At 33.4% G+C, this 21,279-nt stretch overlaps 1 protein-coding gene and 1 pseudogene across 6 annotated transcripts in view; both read left to right on the forward strand.

Moving 5' to 3' along the window:
* Positions 1-21,279, forward strand: part of TFDP2 (transcription factor Dp-2) — a 165,625-nt gene that overhangs the window by 78,799 nt on the left and 65,547 nt on the right. For 5 of the 6 annotated variants that reach the window (XM_051983346.1, XM_051983348.1, XM_051983349.1 and 2 more), the window contains one exon: positions 20,071-20,174. In XM_051983346.1, the coding sequence (XP_051839306.1) occupies positions 20,071-20,174 (104 nt within the window). Of the gene's footprint in view, positions 1-3,407; positions 3,636-20,070; positions 20,175-21,279 lie in introns of all 6 variants that reach the window. The other variant, XM_051983351.1, reaches the window with a different exon arrangement.
* LOC127553346 (60S ribosomal protein L8-like) lies at positions 9,927-11,205 on the forward strand (annotated as a pseudogene).

Below are 21,279 nucleotides of genomic sequence, written 5' to 3' on the forward strand. Positions count from 1 at the left end.
GGATGAGGCAGTGTCTTAGAGGAGTCCAAGTGTCAAGTTGTTTTAGTCATAAGGAAAAGTCAGTCAGTAATTATGAATATAGGAAATGTATTGTACTGAAGTGGAAAAGCTTGAATGAAAATAGATGGAAATGGCAATGAGAAAGATGTGAAATGAAGTATTTTGTGAGAACGTAAAGAAATTTTAAAATGACAGAGTCAAACTTGATCTGATGGTAGTGTTAGAAGCAAACATAATTAGCATTTGGTTCAGAAAGTCAAAGGAATAGATCAATAAGTAATGTAGTCGAAAGATTTTGGCAAGACCACTTTGGACAGATGGAAGGGGATGAGAACCTGGAAATGAGAAGACCAAAATTAAAAGATTATAATAATCCATATATGATCTTGAGAGCTGGAGAGGACTTTAAAAATTCTCTATTCTAGCCTCTTTATTTTTACATATGAGCAAACTGAGACCAGAGAAATAGAGAGATGTATGCACAGTTGCAAAAACATTTGTTTATTTTGGCTTATGAGAAAAGTAAGAGCTTTTAGGAAATATGATTTTTACATAAGTACAAGCTGAAGAACATAATAAACATGAACATTTCCATATAAAGAAGTTCAGAAGTTGGGATTATATATGAAATTGTGAATTACATCTTGCTTATTTTTTAACGTATTTGAAATAGAACCCAATGCCCATGATTGCTTTGTTATCTATATCTAATACAGAGCCATATCCAGATCTGAATTTTCTTCTGTTCTTTTCCATGTGAATAAATGATTCATTGACAGTTTTTTGGAGATGCTTTTTAATAATATTTGGAAAATTGAGTATAAAGGACTTCATATTAAAAAATATTCTGGGTATTTGCAATTCTTAGGTCTAATCATTGTGTAGTGTTAATTTTGACATCTTGCTAAAAATGAAACCTTTTAAGCAGAAACTACAAAGGGCATCTTGAAGAAATAAACATACTAATCAAAACCATAGGATCAGATAATATAGTCCTTGGAAGTAATGTAGGGAAAATAGTATAAGATCCATTGACCAAGGTAGGAACTTTATCACTTCCAAATCAATCTATACTGTTAATTGAAATGCTCTAATTATGCTTGAATAGATTGCCAGGATTTTGCTTCCATATCTGTTTAAACAGAAGCCTGACTCACTATTCTCATAATCTTTTCTTTTACATTATGGAATCCTTAAAGATTTGAATTCCATAAAAGAGCTCACTAGAGACTTCCTAAGCCTTAAACCATAAACTTTAGAGACTGTCCTTTATTTAGAGTCCTACCCCTCACTTTTGGGGCTGTTATGACTTTTGAAAGAGCTAAAAAACAAACCCTTTTATAAGCAAAAAAATTATTTAAGATAAATCTTCCTCTCCAGATTTCTGCTATCCCCAGTCTAGCTTTGCACTAGAATCTACTTGTTCTCATAACATTGATCAGGCTAGACAAGAGCCTGAGATTTAATTCTGTTAAGTAGATGATGTTCTCAAGGATGGAATTTGAAGAATAGGGATAAGTGGCTATAAAAATTCAGTGAATTTTTTGATTATTTTTTATAAAGGAAGAAATCTGATTATGTTGAAATATAGAAAAGAAGTGGCCAGAACTTGTGAAAAGTTGTTTTTCTTCTTTGCTCTCTGAGGAAGTAAATAGCTGATTACCTAGTTAATATTGAAGAAAAGAATTTAATTTTCTGGACTATAGTTTATGCTACCAGAACGATGGATTTCTGACAAGGTCTGGAGTCTGTTTGATGAGAACTGGGACAGAAGATTCATTGATCTGGTCAAAAGACCAAAATAAAAATTTGAAAAGGAGGCAGAAAAAAATGTTAAGAAAAAGTTGTTATATTAGGTAGTATCAGAGACCAATAGATATGACAGAGGAAAGAGCAATATGAGAGGAGACAACCAGCTTAATTCACTGAAGATAACAGGAAAAAGATTGAGACTGAGAACTCCATATTAATGTATTTATTGTTCATTTGTTTTAGTCATGTCCAGCTCGTCTTGACTTCATCTGGGTTTGATGAGGGGGAGTGGCAAAAACATTGTAGTGGTTTACACTATCCTTACAGAAGAAGAAGCTGAGGCAAACAAAGTTAAGTTATTTGCCCAGGGTCATATAGCTAGTTAGTATCTGAGGACAGATTTGAATTTAGGCAAATAAACTTTCCTCACTCTTTGTCCAACATTCTATCCATCATACCACCTAACTGTTCTGTATTAATGCATATTGTGGGCATATATTAATGAGAAATAATGAAAGAATGTGTTTTGGTCAGAAAAACAAATAATATAACTGAATGTCAAGAAGATCTATGTGGAAATCAGTTAACCTGAGAGTAGAAATCTAGTTGTGAGTCAGGATGTGACCTTTAAATTATTCTCTTGACTTCAATTTACGTGGAAATTATTGATGATACTTTTCTAAAACTGAATGCAAAAACTTGTACAAAGGAAATGTTTAGTGATAGGAGGCTTTAGTTATCCCAACAATTGCTGGACATCTCATTTTACTGAAAATAAGTTCTATAATACAGTCTTGACTTTCCTTGCTGACAGTTTTGTTTTATAAAAAAAAAAAATTAGGAATTCATAAGGAAACTGTATTTGGGACCTAATTTTTAAAACCTCAGAAAATAGTGGCTATATAATCAAGTATGAAGACATTAAAAGAATTTGGGGCATAGTAAAATGACCTTAGGATCATATATTTAAAGTTGAGAGGGACTTAAATGGAACATATATGAGGTCATAAATTTGGAATGGGAAAAAACCTTAAAAGTTGGATCCTTTCTATACATGAAGTTACTTGTCAAAGGTGGCATAAGTGGTATTTGGGACAGACAGGACTTGAATTCAATTCACTTAATTTAAAATCCAGCCTAAACTTTAGGAAATTGGATTTCAGAATTTGCAGATAAAAGATAAATATGATCCCAGTGGGAGCAGCTATAGCAGGGAAATATGTTCCAAAAGAGATGAGAGGTTCTCAAATAAGAAATTCTGAGAATAGAGACAAAAGAACCCATAAAGAAAGCAGAGGGGAAGGAATCTAATGAAACCAATGTAATTTCTTCAAAGATTCTTTGATGAACTCAGACATGGAGAAAACATTCACAAAATGGCTTTTGTGAGAGAAGGACACATAGCATAGGACAGATTTAAACTTGGCACAGATTTCTGCAAAGAGAGTAAGGCTAAATCCAGAATAAGTTGAAGCTTGTTAAAAAAAAAAAAATTTCAAGGACAATTAAAGTGGCTCTAAGAACTGTGCTTGGAAGGAGCAAAACAAACAAGGATGGGATACGTCTGTGGTGTGGGACAGGTGGTATGATGTTAACAGATGACAGAGAAAGCAAAGCTGCTTATCTCCCATTTTGCTTTTCTCTTCTGTATTAAGGATAATGATCTACAAACTGGAAAGATAGAACAGACATGATTAAGAAGAACTTGAAGCTCAAGATAGGTGAGGATATAGTAAGTGAGCACCTAGCTGATTTAAATGATTCTCCAAGCTCAGGCGAATTACATCCAGGAAACGGAAAGATCTTGCAGATGTGATTGTGGAACCATGATCAGAAATCTTTGAGGACTCATGGACACTGGAAGAAGTGCCAAAAGACTGGAGGTGGGTGAATGTTGTCTAGATATACAAAAGGTGGGACAGGATGAATGCTAGAGACTGCTGAACTTGACATTGATCCCTGGCACCATTCCAGAATGGATTATTAAACAGGTGGTTTGTGATCACTTAGAGAAGGATAATAATTACCATTAGGAATGAGTATTGTAGGGGTTAGAATATCATAGGATATAGAGCCAGAAGAGACCTTAGAAGAAACATATTCCAAACTTCTCATTTTATAAACGAAGAACCTGAGGCCCAGAAAGATGAAATGATTTACCCAAGATTATGGATAATGAGTAACTCAGGCCAGTTAACATCTTTTTATTTTTGTTTTTTAGAATTAATTGTTTAGTAAGTTGAGACTAGTGTGGAAATGGTATATCTTGAGTTCGATACTAAATTTGACCAACTTTCTTAAGATACTTTTATCCCTAAGCTTAAGAAATGTGAACTTGAAGAGCTGGCACAATGGAAAGAGCTTCAGCCTTGGAATCTGGAGGATATGAAATCAAATTTGGCCTCAGGCACTTACTAGCTTTGAGGTAATGAGCAAGTTACTTAAACCTGATGGCCTCCAAAAGGTTGAAAATTATTCATATTCAGAGTGTTGCTTAAGGGATTCAAGCCATTTTTGAGAGATCTCTCTTAGTAGCATGCTGTGAAACTGTATGTGACCTAAATTGAGTTTTAGGGGTAGAGGGGGAGGATTTTATTTTTCAGCATTCATTTCTGTAAGATTTTGTGTTCCAAATTTTTCTCCCTCCCTCTCTTACCTCCCCTTCCTCAACATAAGAAACAGTGTGAAAACATACAATCATTTTCCATATTTTTCATGTTGTGCAAGAAAAATCAGACCAAAAGGGAAACAAGCAAGCAAACAAAGATGAAAGTACTATGCTTTGATCCACATACAATCTCTATAGTTCTCTTTCTGAATATGGATGGCATTTTCCATTTTAAGATTATTGAAATTGTTGTGAATCACCATATTGCTGAGAAGAATCAAGTCTATCTGATCATCACCTAATCTTGCTGTTACTGTGTACAATGTTCTCTTGGTTCTGCATTCAGCATCATTAACATTGACATTGACATTAGTCCATGCTTTTCTGAAATCAGCCTGCTCATCATTTCTTATAGAACAATAATATTATATTATGTTCATATACCATAATTTATTCAGCCCTTCCTCAACTAATGGGCATCCACTCAATTTCTGCTAATAACCTGTCTGTGCTTTAATTTTTGTCCATGTTTTCCCACAGACTTTCTACAAATTAAACTATTTATGTATCAAGAATAATTTTTATGTGTAATTTTTTTTCATTTTGAAAATAAGCATGGTATCTTTTATTTTGGTCCAAATTTTCCTTGATTCTTTTATCTTAGCAGTATGCTGTCCCCATCTCACATTCCCACAAGTCAGTCATTTTGTTGCCCCTTAGTAGATTGTAGAGCCCAGAATGTGCCATGATCAAATTAATTTTCATTCTTCTGTAAGCAGACCATAATTGTTTGAATGAACTTCTTCTCAGTTGATCAGATGGGTCAGGTACAGTTTGGATTCTTCATGCAATAAATTGTAAAATTCAAGGTGTCCATATATAGAATACAAAAAGATATTCTTTATCAAATACTCATAAAATTGAAATAAGAGTTTTTGCCAAAAGTTTGGGGCTAGTGAATGGAACAGCTGCCAGTTCTTCATTGTCGCCATTTTTCTTCAAGTGCACAGGTTATTTTCGAGAAGAAAATTCAGGGAATTACCTAAGAGCAAACCTCAAACATATTTAAGAATGCCAGGGTATGATTTTTGGATATTCAGGGGGCTATTAGCCAGAGTCAGTTTTTTAGAGAGTTGGGAGTTCAGTTTATGAATCTGATGAAAATTTTAGATGATTGAATTTTTAAAGCCTGTTTAGAGCCATCGCGTGTAAGAAGAAGGATCGTAGCCAGAGCAGTAGAATCCAGGTTACATTGACAATTCTGAATTTTTTATTCTGCCCCTTTGTTTGTGGATGTGTTTACAACTTATAGAAGTCCCAGAGGAAATTTTTCAGCTGGTTTTATAGCTTGTTTAGTTATTACTGCTAATAAAAACCAAACCCTGAATTTTTGATATTTATTTGAGGTTCCAGAAATATAGTTGGCGATCTTTTAAAAATATAATGATATGGATTTTTGTCCTCTTTGCATTTTGTATGGAATCTTGCATTCTAAGGTGCTTTGTAGGGATTAAAGTCCAAGTCATTTTGTGCCCTACGGTTGGTTATCTTGTTACTCTTTGAGTGTTTGACTCCTGCTATTTAGAAGGCCTTATCTCATAAATTGAGTAACAGAAATAAATATTAAAAACAACACCCCCGAAATGTAATCAAGACTAAGGTTGTGGTTTCCTGGTATTGCTAACATTTTGGTGCTCTCATATCTTCTTCAACAGAACTTACAACATGTATTCTATTAAATTACATAGTTTTACCGTTCTCCTTGTAATACAATGTCCAATAGTTAGATCTGTTCATAAATACATAACCAAAATGTATATCCTTTGCTAGATCATCTCTCATTCTAAGTGGGTATGTCCCCTTTAATCCTGAGCCTCTTCTTTCATTATATTTTCACTGTTGGTTATCTAGTTATATCATTAATATTTGTGGGTTCAGCATCTATATGGGTTTATGCAAATAACTCCCAAATCTGCATAGTTAAATAGATGTAGTATATTTCTCTCTGTATACATATCTAACTATAATCTCTCTTCTGAGCTCTATTTCAACATTGTGAACTGCCTATTAAAGATGGAATGTTCAGTTTCTTTGGAATTTTTTTTTTAAATTCATAGATTTAAAAAGAAAAAAAAAAAAAACAAAACAAAGCAAACACTGTCATGTGCCCAGTAGACTGTCAGGGAATATTCAAAATATGTAACAATAAAGTTCCAGTTCAAGAAAGGATATATATTATATTTATGAGTGTCTATCTTTTTTTTTTTACTTCCTTATAGGTTGTTCTTTTGTTCTCTGCTTTATACTTTTTTTACTTTTTTTTTCTCCTTTTCATCCCCTCCAATTCCCACAAGCAAGCTATAGTTAAGCACAGACATATCTATATTTATACACACACACATGTATACACACACACACATATGCCCCTGCCCAGAAACATACATACACACACATTTACATATACATTGACATCCATCCACACATATGTATATATGTATATATACTCATACATGGAGCAAAATGCATACATATCTACATACATTCAGACACACGTATACATAAACATGCATGTACCCATATGTAAACATGCATTTAAAGCAATATTAGTATGGCTGACATGTAAGTTTCTTTCTTGATAGATCTTAAAGTTTGACTGTGTCTAAGAACAATGATTACTAGCCATATTTTTTCCCCTAATAAATTCAACTCCTGATTCTTGTTGTAGTGTTTATGTCTATCTCTTCTTTCCTTTCCCTGCTAACTCTTCTACTTTAATTCTGATCCTTAACTTGCCTTGTTATTACTTAACCTTCTCCCACCCATGAATTCCTCTCCCTTATCTTCTTCCCCCTCTCTTATCTTTTTCCCCCTCCCTTTGCTTCTTCCTCCACCTATCTCTTCCCCCCCCCCCCTTATTTCTTTATAGATTTTGGAGAGTGGTACATATACACATACACCACTCTCCAAAAATCTATCTATCTATCTATCTACCTATACACTTCATGGTATATATGTAGTGTTGCATATTAAATATATTCCTAATATGAATAGGTTTTTAGAATTATGAGCCCTCTTTCTCCCTTCTAATGCCTCTGTGTTTATTCTTCTGCATCTCATTTGAATACATCTTTCTTTTGACCTACCCAATTAGTGATGTCAATCTTTAATATGTGATATACATTTTCATGTAAAAAATATAAACAATTTTTCCATATTAAGTTCCTTAAAATTAATCTTGGACATTGGTTCTTATATGTTAAATTTTCTATTGAGTTCTGGTTTGGTTGATAGAAAATTCTGAAAATCTGCTAATTCATTGAATTATTTGCTAATCCATTTTTTTTTCATTAAATATTGTGAATAATTTTGCTGGATATGATATTTTTGGCCACAGGTCTAGTTCTTTTGATTGCCAATATATATGATTCTAGGACCTATTCTCTTTTATTGTGGCTGCTAATAAGTCTTATATAATTCTATTTATAGCTCCAGCGTATTTTAATTGCTTTTCTTTTTTCGTGCAAAATTTTCTCTTTGATCTCGGGATTTCAAAATTTTGCAATAATATTCCTATGTGTTTTCCACAAAGGATCTCTTTGAGGTGGTGATCAGTGAATTTTTTTTCTATTTCTACTTTTCCCTCATGTTCTATCACTTCAGGACAAATTTTTTTGGATTATGTAAAGATTCTTTTTTTGGTCACAACTTTCTGGCAGTCCAATAATTTCTTATGTTTTCTCTTCTGTTGTTTTTCTTACAAGATGTTTCATATTCTGTTCTATTTTCTCATTCTTTATAATCTGTTTTTGTTATTTCTTAGTCTCTCATAGCTTCATTGTCTTCCCCCTTGCCCAATTCTAATTTTCAAAGAGTTATTTTCATTTTTGAGACTCTATCTCCTTTTCTTGTTGGATAACTTTTTTTATAATCTTTTTTTCTTGGATGGTTTTTATTTATTTTTTTTCGTTTTTCCTTAATGCCTTTCATTTGGTTTTTTAAATCTCTTTTGAGTTCTATAAATTTTCTCTGGGCAAGGAGCCTTTTAAGGTTATTCTTTGGGATAGAAGAAGCTCTTTTTACTTCAATGTCCTCTAAAGATGAATTCCAGTTTTCCCTGTTCCCATAGTAAGTTTCCATGGTTGGGTTCTTTCTTCTTTGCCCATTCATCTTTCTTCAGATCCTCTTGGGTTGTGCCAGGAGATCCCTGTTATGCCCCAAGTCGTCTTGGTTTTTCAGCAATCTATGTTCACCCTGAGGTACATATTCTGTTTGTGGGGGAAATCTGGAGAACTTAAAATTTACTCACTTACTCCACCATCTTTCCAGAATCCTCCTCTGGAATATTTTTCAGTGTATCAATCTTAGCATGTTCACAAATTTATCTCCCCCCCAAAAGTACTTTTCAACCAAACTTCCTTTTTTTTTTTTTTTTTTGTTAAGAGTATTATATCCTTCCATTTATCCAAATTCACAGCTTCAAAATTATATTGACTTTTTTCACTGCTTCACTTCTATCTGTATTTCAGTTACCACTTCTTGTCAGTTTTCTCTGAAATATGAACCATGTATCATGCCCTTATTACCTACTACTTTAGCCACTTAATTGGACTGTTGGTTTATAATTCCTCCCTTCTCTATTCCTCTTCCAATTTACTTCAACAACCAAAAGAATATTCCTAAAACTTTGGTTTTATCATGTCACTTTCCTACTTAAGACTCTATAGTGGCTCTCCCTATTGAAAATCCTTGGGCTGACATTCACAGCCCACTACACCACAAACTGGATCTCACCTATCTTTTTAGATATTTTATGTTACTCCTTCATTCCACCTTCTAAACAAACTGGCCTACCACTTTTGTTTGTTTTTGTATCAAAACTTAATTTCATTTGTTTAGCTTGATGATTTTCCTGACCTCTTCCTTTTTATTCTCAGATATATTTTATACGCATTCCCATCACACCCACTTTTGGGGTTCAAAGCCCAGGTTAGTATTCTGAGATTAAATTAATTTGAGAAATTCTGAACTCTGTGGTCCCATTTTTATCAGTCTAATTCTTGACTACCAGTTTTGTTTTCTTCAACAACTAGGGAGATAATTGTGTTTACCACACTACACCTTTATTGGTAGTGGTCTTAGTCCTCTAGGCCCTTGTCATCTCAGCCTTACCTTGTTGTTCCCAACCTTATTCTTTTGCTACAGATAAACTTTTTGAACTCTTATATTCCATTTCACAGCTTTTGCAGACTGCCTCCCATGCTCAGAATGTGCCTCTCTATACCTTCAAAGCCCTGTTCAAATATTCTTACCTACAATAGGTCTTTCCTGATTTTTCCACAGGTTAGTTTTCTTTTTTGCCTCATTACTCACTTTAAAAAAAAAAAAAATGTTGTCTCTGTTAGAGTTCCCCTTGGAAGGATGCAAATTCCTTGAGGACAGGTTTTTTTGGGGGAGGTTTGTATTTTTATATCCAGTACCTAGCTAGCTAAATGCCATATATAATGGTTGCTTAATAAAAGTTTGTTCAGTTAAAGTGGAATCAATCTGGAGGGACATTTTTTCTGGCATGTCTTCAAGCTCTGGCTTCAGCTCTTTTAAGAAGACATGTTTGCTTTTTCTAGCAAGTCCAGAGCACAACTTGGGCCTGGCAATCCATGGTCAAAGGAAGGAAGTGAGCTTTGTCTTCCACTCTCAAGTGCAGCATAGGAAAGAGCCACTAAGCTCTGGGCTGTAGACTTCACCAAGAGATATTGTTGTGCCACAGTTCCCTTTTGATGTCCTGACTTAGTTTCCCTAATTGTCCTATTTAGTTACTCTGCCTCAGGTTATAATCTTCTCTCTTAATGTTTGATGAGATAAAGGTCTACCTCAGTTGCTCTGCTCCAAAACCCCAGGCTATAATCATTCCCTCTTAAATGGTTGATGAGATAAAAGTTTTATATCTTTAGGTTATAGTCATTCCTTCTTAATGTTTGACAAGATAAAGGTTTATCCATTTTAGACATCATTAGAATATCAGTAACCTCTCCAGTAACTCCCTCCATTGTGTCATCCTAGGTGCCTCCCCCCCCCCATTAGGTTATCCCCATCCAAGTACCTCCCACATTATGTCATTGTTCTTGTTATCCTATAAAAAAGCTTGCTCTCTGATACTTAGTGCTGGATTCTTTGAGATAGTTTTGTCCAGCCCTGAGACCAAGATCCATTTGGTCCCATTATATCTCTCCATTTAATAAACTATTAAATTGGTCTCTAACCTCTATCTTGCTCAGTTTCTCTGGCATTACAATATGGCTACATTAAAGTGTCATAAAGGACATAATCTATGATCCAGGCTGAAGGGTTCCTCCAGCAAAGGTACATTTCTGGGATCCTTACTGATTTAAAAAGAAGACAAAGTTGTTCATTGCTGTTGAAGGTATCCATATGGACCAGTTTTTGTACTATGGTAAGAAACCTCAGCTCAACATTAGCAATATCCTCTCAGTCGGAACTATGCCTGAAAGGACCATAGTTTGCTGTCTTGAAGAAAAGCCTGTTGACCAGGATAAGTTAGCCACAGTGATTTCCCACAATCTGAAATCAAGAAAACATGCGTGAAGCTACCTTCAGGCTCAACGAAAGTGGTCCTTGCAAACACAGCTGTGGTTAGTATTGTTGCTGGAGGAGATCATTCTGATAAACCCATCCTTAAGGGAGTGCTTACCACAAATATAAAGCCAGGAGAAATTGTGGTGTGGAGTCCAGGGTGTGGCCATGAATCTTGTGGAACATCTCTTTTGGGGAGGTAATCAGCAGTGTATTAGAAAACCATTTCTATTTGTAGAGATGCCCCAGCTGAATGAAGGAGCAATCTCATCGCTTCCTGGTATATTGTCAGCTCCGTGGTACTAAGTCTTTACAGAAGAACTAAAATACAAAATCCTGACAATAAAAATTATTTTGAAAGTTATTTAAAAAAGACATGCTTAACAAATTTGTCAAGAAAGCTAACCAATATATTAGCTTACAGAATCAAAATATAAAAGATTCTTGATAAACGAGAATAACAGATGATGATGATGAAATTCATTTTAAAAATAGAAATTTCATGTGATTGCTAATTTAGAAGAAAATTTGAGTAAGGATTAGGTGGCAGAAGAGATGACCGAATGAGATGATAGAGGATTTAGCACAAGACTATTTCTTGGGAAAAAAATCATTGGATTGTTAATAGAAGTAATAGACCCTGAACTATCTTGCCTCTTTTTATTCCTTTTCTAATTCTTATCTTTGGAATATTTCCTCAAATCCAGTAGATATTTAGTGTACACAGACAGGGTGGTAATTCTTAGAGATATAAAAACTAATCCCTGCCTCAAAGAGCTCACATTCTTACTAACTTTTAACAGGGGTCCCTTTGGTTCATGCTCCCAATTGAATAAAGACTCCATTCTGGATACTTAGAATAGAACAAGCAAAAAGACTAAAGACCAAAGACCATTTTAGGGAAAACTATACTATCTCAAGAGATGAGCATGGGAGGTCTCACTTTATAGCATGGTTCCCTTACCAGAAGACATTAATAAAAGTGTTACCTGTCTTCTTCAGAAATGAATGTAGCCAATACATGGCTGGTGCTGTAAATCCTTTTGAAAAATGCCTATTGTTTAGGCTAGTCGAGAAAGCCTCTGACCCAGCTATATGATAGAACAGCCAGAATAATTATAGAAGGTCCATGTGTGCTTCTGTCTTCTTGACTTGCCTGGAAACCACTTCCCAGCATTCTCCATGCAGATGATGCCATCTTAACAGATTGATGGAATCTATACATGTGCCCTACTCCCATTTTGGTAAAATTTTGGTGGCTCTTTGGATTGGGGAATGGGAAAGATTTCATTCGGAGATATCGGCTATGTAAAAGCAAAAGGTCCGATTAAAATTTAAAATATGTATTTTTATATGCCATTAAAAATACACATTGTGTGTGTGTGTGTGTGTGTGTGTGTGTGTGTGTGTGTGTGTGTGTGTGTACATGTTGTTTGACTCAGCCAGGTTGTCAGTTTCTGGAGGGGTAAATATGTTTCACTTTTTTCTTTATATTTCAAGTATTTAAAAACCTGTTAGTCATTTTAATAAGTGCTTGCTTGATTGAAAGGAATAGATTTAAGAAATGTTATGAAGGTAGAATGCATATTTTTCTTCATTCTGCCCCATTAAGTTCTTCTCTTCCTTTAAGATACAACTCAGGTTCCATTGTTAGTGTAAAACCTGGTCTCCCCCATCTTGTTGTACTTTTCCTCCCATAGTACTTTATATTTTAAAGCTTTGTTGATATGTACATATTAACTTGGCATTTATGCCATGTGTTTTTTCTTCCTACTTGCTTAGAATGTAAGCTCATTCTAAGAAGCAATAATATTGTGCTTTTTGCTTTTATTCTTCAGAAACCAGAACAGTCCTTGCCATAGTAGGCACTTACGTACTTGATATTTGGTTGATAGAATCATAAGAATTAGAAGTTGATTGAATATGGCATGTAGGGGGTAAATGAAGAAACAAGTATATTTCTGAGTTTATTAGCTTGGATGATAGAGATTATTGTCTGTCTCTTAAACAGAATTAGAAAAATTAAGAAAAGGTACAAATGTAGAAGGGAAGAAAATGAATTTTTGTCTCTTCAACAGAAATAGGAAAATTAAGAGGAAGGACAAATGTAGAGAGGAAGAAAAGAATTCTGTATTACATATATTGAGTTTAAATTGCCAGTTGGGTATCCAGGTAAAGATGACCTGCAAACACCTGATAGTATTGATTGGGTTGGAGAGAGATTAAGATAGATATGTGTATTTATTGGTCATTAGAATGGAGAAAGGTTTAACAAAGAGTGTAGAGAAAGAAAAGAAGAGGCCATAGGACATAGCCTTGAGTGACATGTAGAGATATGTTTCTGGGAGGCATGAATTACCAATAGAGACAGAAAAGGAATGGTCAGATATGTAGAGATTCTTATATCAGGAAAGATTATTATAGAAGTCACTATAGGAAAACTACACCGAAAGAAGAAAGGAATGGGTGATAGTGTTAAAAGATGCGGAGGAATTAAGAAGAATGAGAGCTGAGAAAAAATCCATTGGAATTAGTAGTAAGAAATAATGAGTAATAGTAGAAGCAGCAATTTCAGGGAAGAATGTAGAGTCAAAACTATGAGAGACTCTGAAGTAGGAAATTCTAATGAATTGGTACTTCTCTAATCAATAGTGATTTAGAGCATTTTTTCTATGCAAAGAAATGACTTAAATTTCTTCATCTGAAAATCAAAATATCCTTTGACCATTTATGAGTTGGAGAATGGCTTGTGTTCTTATAAATTTGGGTCAGTTCTCTATGTATTTTTGAAATGAGGTCTTTATCAGAAGCCTTGGATACATATTTTTTCCTCCTGTGTTCTGCTTCCCTTTTAATTTTGGCTGTATTGGTTTTGTTTGTACAAAACTTTTTAATTAAATATAATCAAAATTATCCATTTTGTATTCATAACATTTTCTAGTTCTTCTTTGGCTATAAATTCCTTCTTTCTCCACAGATCTGAGAGGTAGACTATAACTTGTTCTCTTAATTTGCTTGTAGTATCACCCTTTATGTCTAAATCATGAATCCATTTCAACCTTATCTTGATATAGGGTGTTAGGTGTTGGTCAGTGCCTAGTTTCAGCCATACTGTTTTCCAATTTTCTGTGCAATTTTTGTCAAATAGTGAATTCTAATCCCAAAGCTGGAGTCTTTGGGTTTATCAAATAGTAGATTATTGTGTTTTGTGAACCTAACTGTTGTACTGGTCTACTACTCTGTTTCTTAGGCAGTACCAAATGGTTTTGATGACCACTGCTTTATTTTATAGTTTTAGGTCTGGTACGGCCAATGCCCCTTCATTTGCATTTTTTTCATTAATTTCCTTGAAATCCTTGACCTATTGTTGTTCTTCCAGATGAATTTTGTTGTTATTTTTCCTAGCATTATAAAATAATTTCTTGGCATTTTGGCTGGCATGGCACTGAATAAGTAGATTTAGGTAGAATTGTCATTTTTATTATATTAGCTCACTCTACCTGTGAACATTTGATATACTTTCAGTTGTTTAGATCTGATTTTATTTGTGTGAAAAGAGTTTTGTAATTATGTTCATATTGTTCCTGGCTTTGTCTTGGCAGGTAGACTACCAAATATTTTATATCATCTACAGTTATTTTAAATGAAATTTCTCTTATCTTTTGCTGTTGTACTTTTTTGGTAACATATAGAAATGTTGATGATTTATATGGATTTATTTTATATCCTGCCATTTTGCTAAAGAAGTTAATTGTTTCTAGTTTAGTTGATTTTGTAAGATTCTCTAAGTATACAATCATATTATCTGCAAAGACTGATAATTTTGTTTCCAAAGATGAGATGTTTTTCTCCTCCCAAATTCTGCTTCCTTGAAGATTTAACAGTATCTTTGTAAGTGATATGGACATAATGAAAACTTTAAAGGAATTTTTCTAAATATTCCCTTTAGGCATATTTAGGCATCTTTTTTTTTTCAGACAGATCATTCAGAATGTGTGACTTGTATATATGTGTTAGAAAGACAACTACCATGTTAATGAAAGATTCAGTTTGGGGGAAAACCCATCTTAATTAAATTACTAAAAATTATTTTATTGAATTAGGAAAAACAATAACAATTCATTTGGAAAGACAAAAAATCTAGAATATCATGGGAACTAATAAAAATGTAAATGAAGGAGGTTTTAAAAGTGTACTAGATATTAAACTATACAATAATGCTATAATTATCAAAACAGTCTAATATTGGCCAAGAAATAGAAAGGGAGTTGGTGGAACAGAGTGACATACAATTTCAGCAGGAAAGAAATATAGTAACCTTATATTTGATAAGTGTAAAGACTAAAATTTTGGGCATAAGAAGTCATCATTTGGTTTAAAAAATCGTTGGGGAGACTGAAGAGCAGTTTGGCAGAAATTGCTTATCATTTCATTGCTCTTCATAGCACAACAGTATTCCATCACAATCATATACCACAACTTGTTCAGCCATTCTCCATTTGATGGGCATCCTATCAATTTCCAGTTTTTTGCAACCACAAAAATAGCTGCTATGAATTTTTTTTACATATGAATTCTTTTCCTTTCTTCTTGTTCTCTTTGGTATACAGACCTAGTAGCAGCATTGCTGTGAAAAAGGGTATGCACATTTTTGTAGCTCTTTGGGCATAGTTTCAAATTTTTTCTAATATTTTGGAATCAATTCACAACTCTACTAGTAGTGTACTAGTGTCCCAATTTTCTCATTTCTCTTCAAATATTTGTCATTTTCCTTTTCTGTAAAAGTAACTATGATAGGTGCAAAATGGAACCTTAGTGTTGTTTTAATTTTCATTTCTGTAATCAGTAGTGATATCGAGCATTTGTTGCAATCCAATTTGTTTCATCCAAAAGCTTACTATAGTTATTACCTACTATATATCATGTATGCAGTCTATTCACTGATCCACTACTCTTTATGTTTTAACCAGTGCTAGCTTGTTTTGATGATTACCATTTGATAGTACAATTTGAAATCTGACAGGAGCCTTCACATTTAGACTTAATTTGATCTGGATGTACTAGATGGCTTAGAATTGGAATTAGCACCATTTAGCACTGGATGACATGGCATTGTCCCTGAAAAAAATATATGCCCAGTCTCTTCCAACTCCCCTGATGGCCAGTTTGTGGGAGTACATGGAAAAGAACTGCACAGGATGTTAATGGAGAGTTGGTTGTGATCTGCCTCACTGGATGAGATGATAGATTCTTCAGAGTGAATGTAAAATCTTAAATTTGGATTCAGATAATCAGTCATATAAAAGTACAAAAGTGGAGACTCTTTAAATAGTCTGCTAAAATAACAAATTTTCTTAGTCTGCAAGATCATTAGAAGTCAACAGTATGATGTAATGAAAAAATCAATGTGATTTTAGGCTGTATTCATAGTAGAATAGTATATAGAACAAGAAAAATGAACATTTTCACTGTGCTTATGGAATGTGCCTGTAAGTACTGTAACAAAAAACTACCACCTTCATTAAGTAATGTAACTTGTTAAATAGATTAAGGACTTGTAAATTCATTTGTTACAGTATTTCTTTTGTATAAGAATTACTTGACATTACAACAGGAAAGGTTTTTTTGTCTAGTCTTAAAAGAAATAAGGTCATTAAATTATAATAGTTGAAATGTACATATATATGTATATCTTTATTATTTCCAGATCTTAATCTATAGATTTTTTTAATTTGATTTTTTAACAGTTCTCAGAATAGCTAGATGGCACAGTGGGTAGAGCTCTGGGCCTGGAATCAGGAAAACTCATCTTCTCAAATTTAAATCTGGCCTCAGACACTTATCAGCTGTGTGAGCCTGAGCCAGTCACTTCACCCTGTTTGCCATAGTTTCCTCATTTGTCAAATGAATTGCAGAAGGAAATGGCAAACACTTCAGCATCATCACTAAGAAAAACTCAAATAGGGTCACAGAGAGTAGGGTGTGATTGAGTGTAACATGATCAAAGCACTGTATATATATTAGTCAGCCAACAAGTGTTTTATTATGCACCTTCTATGGGTCAGTGGTCTGCTGGGTGCTATAGATACAAAGGTGACAGCAAGAGTAAAATGGTTCTTGCTTTCAAGTAGGTCTATTCTGATTGTCAGCTAAGAAGTGCTAGACAGAGACTTTAAACCCAGAACATTCGAGTCCTAGTTCACCATTCTCTCCACTGTACCCTTTATAATCATATTGATGAAAAAGGAATTCTATGTAAAGGCCCTGCATTGTGAGTAGTTTGAAACAAACATCAGTAAAGCTTCTGACTTTTGAGAGATAATTTGTCAAATAAGGCAAAACAAGAAAATAAACCACAGACTCATAGAATTATAGGATTTTAGAGATGGAAAGTTATTTCAGAGATTATCTTGACTGATTTCTATTAAAGTAGTTGTTTTACTAATCCGTTCTATAATTTTTCTAGAAATCAATGTCAGGTTCATTGATTTCTGCTTTCTTTCATTCAAAAATTATATCTTTTTTCAAATTTGAACATTTACATGTCTCTGGCTTGCTTGTAGCTCTCCTCTTAGTCATGACTGACAGAATGGTGGTGCCATTTGTGGACATAGGGAAATCCAAAGTAGGAGCTAGTTTAGGAACTCAGGAATCAGAGTCTTTCTGCTTCCTGGCCTGGCGCTCTTTGCACTGAACCATCTGTGAGCAATCCTCTTTCCCAGAAGGTAATTGGAAATAGAAGACTTGAGTCTTTAGTAAGGCAGCCAGACAGTGCTAAGTAGAACTCTGGGCCTGGATACTTCCTAGTTGTGTGACCCTGATCAAGTCACTTAACTTCTTTCTTCTTCAGTTTCTCATCTGTAAAATGATGATAATAATAGCATTTACATACTGGGATTATTATAAAGCACTCTTCAAATTTTAGAGTCCTCTATCAATGTTGGCTGTTATGATAATGGTGGTTCTAGAGTTGTTACTTTTGACTGTTGTCACACAAAAATAATGGCTAAATCTGCTATAAAGGAATGATTTTCTTCTTTGGTTGTTTTGTTTTGTTTTTTTTAAACAGGAATATTTATTGTACAAACAATTGCCTCCAACTATGAGGACACATTCTCCATATATACTATCTCAGACTCTGTGGAAGGGAGAGGATTCACAGCTTAGCTCAGTGAAGGAATGAATTTCCTAAGAAATGTTATAGCACAGAATCAAGGCTTGGTTAAGTCAAGAGGAGCCAATAAAAGACATAAGTAGAGGTGATCAAAGAGAAAAGATAATCAAAATATTGCTTTGTCAGAAAAGGAAGGAGACTTTAAAATAATGTAAAGTGCTTAAATACTGTAGGGGCAGCATCAGAATAGTCTTTAAAACGCAAACAAAATTATTATTAAATGTTCAACATTATTTTATTTTGTGGGACTGTACTTTTTTTTTTTAAATAAAAGCTAGTATTTAATTGAGAAATTAATAGTAACATTTATATTTTAGAACAAATAAATTTTTTTGGTTATGTATCCATAATGTCTAAATTTAGACAGAAGAGGTAAAGCATTATTATTACAGTGCAGCAGAATGTTCACTATCAGGTGATAACACACTTAAATTGACAAGAAAAAGAAAATATGTGGAATGATTTTTTTTCAGTATGAATTCACTTAATATAATGATGATGGTGTGAAAAAAATCTCTCTGTTTAATTTGTAGTGAAGTTTTGCCTGTGAACAGCATGAAACTAGACAAATTAAAATATTATCTTAATATTGTGTGCAGCATACCGAATTTTTTTATTACTTTTAAAATCTTCAAATAAAGAAAAACAATGTTTTTGAGAAATTTGTTATTGTCCATGAAAAGTATTTACATACATCTTATAAAAATTTCTTATTTAATTGCAAAAACTAAATAGTCATACATGATGGAAGAGCTTGAGTTACCTGCTGCAGTTAAAATGTCAACAATGGTTCACAGAAAAAAGTATGGGGATGAAATTTGTAAAATAATTTGTCAATTTATACTGTTTCAAAAAAAAATTTCTGAAATTAGTAATGGCCAATTACAGCAACTTGTTACCAGGCTTAAGGGTAGTCAAAAATTTGAAATCCAATTAAATAGAACATCTGATATTTCCAAAATGGGACAGTTGTTACTTTATGTAACATGTTTTTTTATTATTATTATTTTTTTAAATAACTTTTTATTGATAGAACGCATGCCAGGGTAATTTTTTACAGCATTATCCCTTGCATTCACTTCTGTTCCGATTTTTCCCCTCCCTCCCTCCACTCCTTCCCCCAGATGGCAAGCAGTCCTTTACATATTGAATGGGTTACAGTATATCCTAGATACAATATATGTGTGCAGAACCGAACAGTTTTCTTGTTGCACAGGGGGAATTGAATTCAGAAGGTATAAATAACCCGGGAAGAAAAACAAAAATGCAAGCAGTTTATATTCATTTCCCAGTATTCTTTCTCTGGGTGTAGCTGCTTCTGTCCATCTTTGATCAATTAAGGCTCTCTTTATCGAAGAGATCCACTTCCATCAGAATACATCCTCAAACAGTATCGTTGTTGAGGTATATAATGATCTCCTGGTTCTGCTCATTTCACTCAGCATCATGTAAGTCTCGCCAGTCCTCTCTGTATTCATCCTGCTGGTCATTTCTTACAGAACAATAATATTTGTGGGACTGTACTTCAAGGGATTTTTAGCAAGTTCAGATTCAGAAAGGTTCAAAAAGGACTTGGTTTATTTTTTCTGATTAGCTTTGGAATATCTTAACTTTTATTTGGTGGACAATATGTACTTTTGTTATTGCTTGATTGACTGGTTTTTCCTCTCAAAACTCACTATTTCTGTTTAGAGATGCTGCTTGGATTACTTTTTTTTGGAGTTGTGAATTCTCTTTTGTTAGTATCAACTAACTTATTTCCATATACAGCACATACTTTTAAAAAGTTAAAAATAAATTTCAGTTGTTTTAAAATTTTTATATAACTTCATGTCTCTTCAAATAAAATTACAGATACTTCTATAGGAAAAAAGGGTAACTTGGTATTCAGAATGACTTGAAATTTCAGAAAGCCAATGAGTTTTTTTGCCTTTTTTTTTTTTTTTAGGTAACATTTCACTTGTTGCATTTCCAGTTTCCAGCACCAATTCAACATCAAAAATTTTACCAAAAACTTTAGGACCAATAAATGTGAATGTTGGACCCCAAATGGTAAGCAGATAATGGCTTCTTATAACTTAACATGATGCTTGATTAAATTTTTTTAAAAATTGTAAAAATTTAACTTTTATTTGTATGTGTGTAAGGGGATTCCTTTTGTTCTCTTAGTAAATTGTTGCATTCAGATAACTAATAAAGTTAAATCTTGAAGGAAGAAATGTAAGCTTTTTTCTCTCTACTCTGAGTTTATGTTATTTATGCAATTCTGCCTTCCTTAAGTCCAATTCATGGGCAAGTCAAGACATCACTCGTATATGATATCATTGGACTTCTTCAGAAATGAAGGATAAACAACAATGGTATGATAGTAAGATCGCCTTGCTTATAAAATACTTTTCTCCCTCTTCCTGTCATTGGATTAATTGGGTGGATTGTTTTTTCTTAGTGATCCTTTATCTCCTTTTCTTATGGCCATATAAATAATTTTTAATGGTATAAACTATAGAAAATTGAGTCTCTGGGATGCAGCTAGAGAATGACTCTATTTGGTCTTACTACTACCTTTAAGAAGTTTTTTTATGAAAGCATATACAAAGGAAACCAGATTAGGATATATATACATATATATATATACATACATATATCACTTCACAGTATTTTTAAAAATTAAGTATAAAAATATAAAAGTAAATTTGCTTCTTCAAAGATATTAAGTAGTAAACTGTCAGACATAAAATATGGCACATTGATAGCTTTCACTATTAGCTATTTTAAAAGATATTTTTAAATATTTCCTATCCCTTAGATGGGGAAAATATATTTAAACACTGTTTACTCCTCTCCTCCAGTTTCGCTAAATCATATTAAGCACGCATTAAAAATTAGAACTGCCTTAAAAATAGTTAAAAATGAGATTTTTGGCTTATAGAATTTTGATAACACAAATTATATGGTTGATAGACCAAATTTCTCACCCATTTTAAGTAAATTTCATTGTTATGTTAGTTAAAATTCTATAGATCATTAACCGTGCTCAACTTATTCACTAAAATTTCTTTCATAGCTCAATTTAAGTATATGGTTTTCAGCTTCTAAATAATAAATACACTTAGCAGTTTTTAAAAACTTGAATTTTTTTTGAGGCAGACATCTAGGA

Source organism: Antechinus flavipes, chromosome 3 (assembly GCF_016432865.1).
Source record: "Antechinus flavipes isolate AdamAnt ecotype Samford, QLD, Australia chromosome 3, AdamAnt_v2, whole genome shotgun sequence".
Classification (NCBI taxonomy): Eukaryota; Metazoa; Chordata; class Mammalia; order Dasyuromorphia; family Dasyuridae; genus Antechinus; species Antechinus flavipes.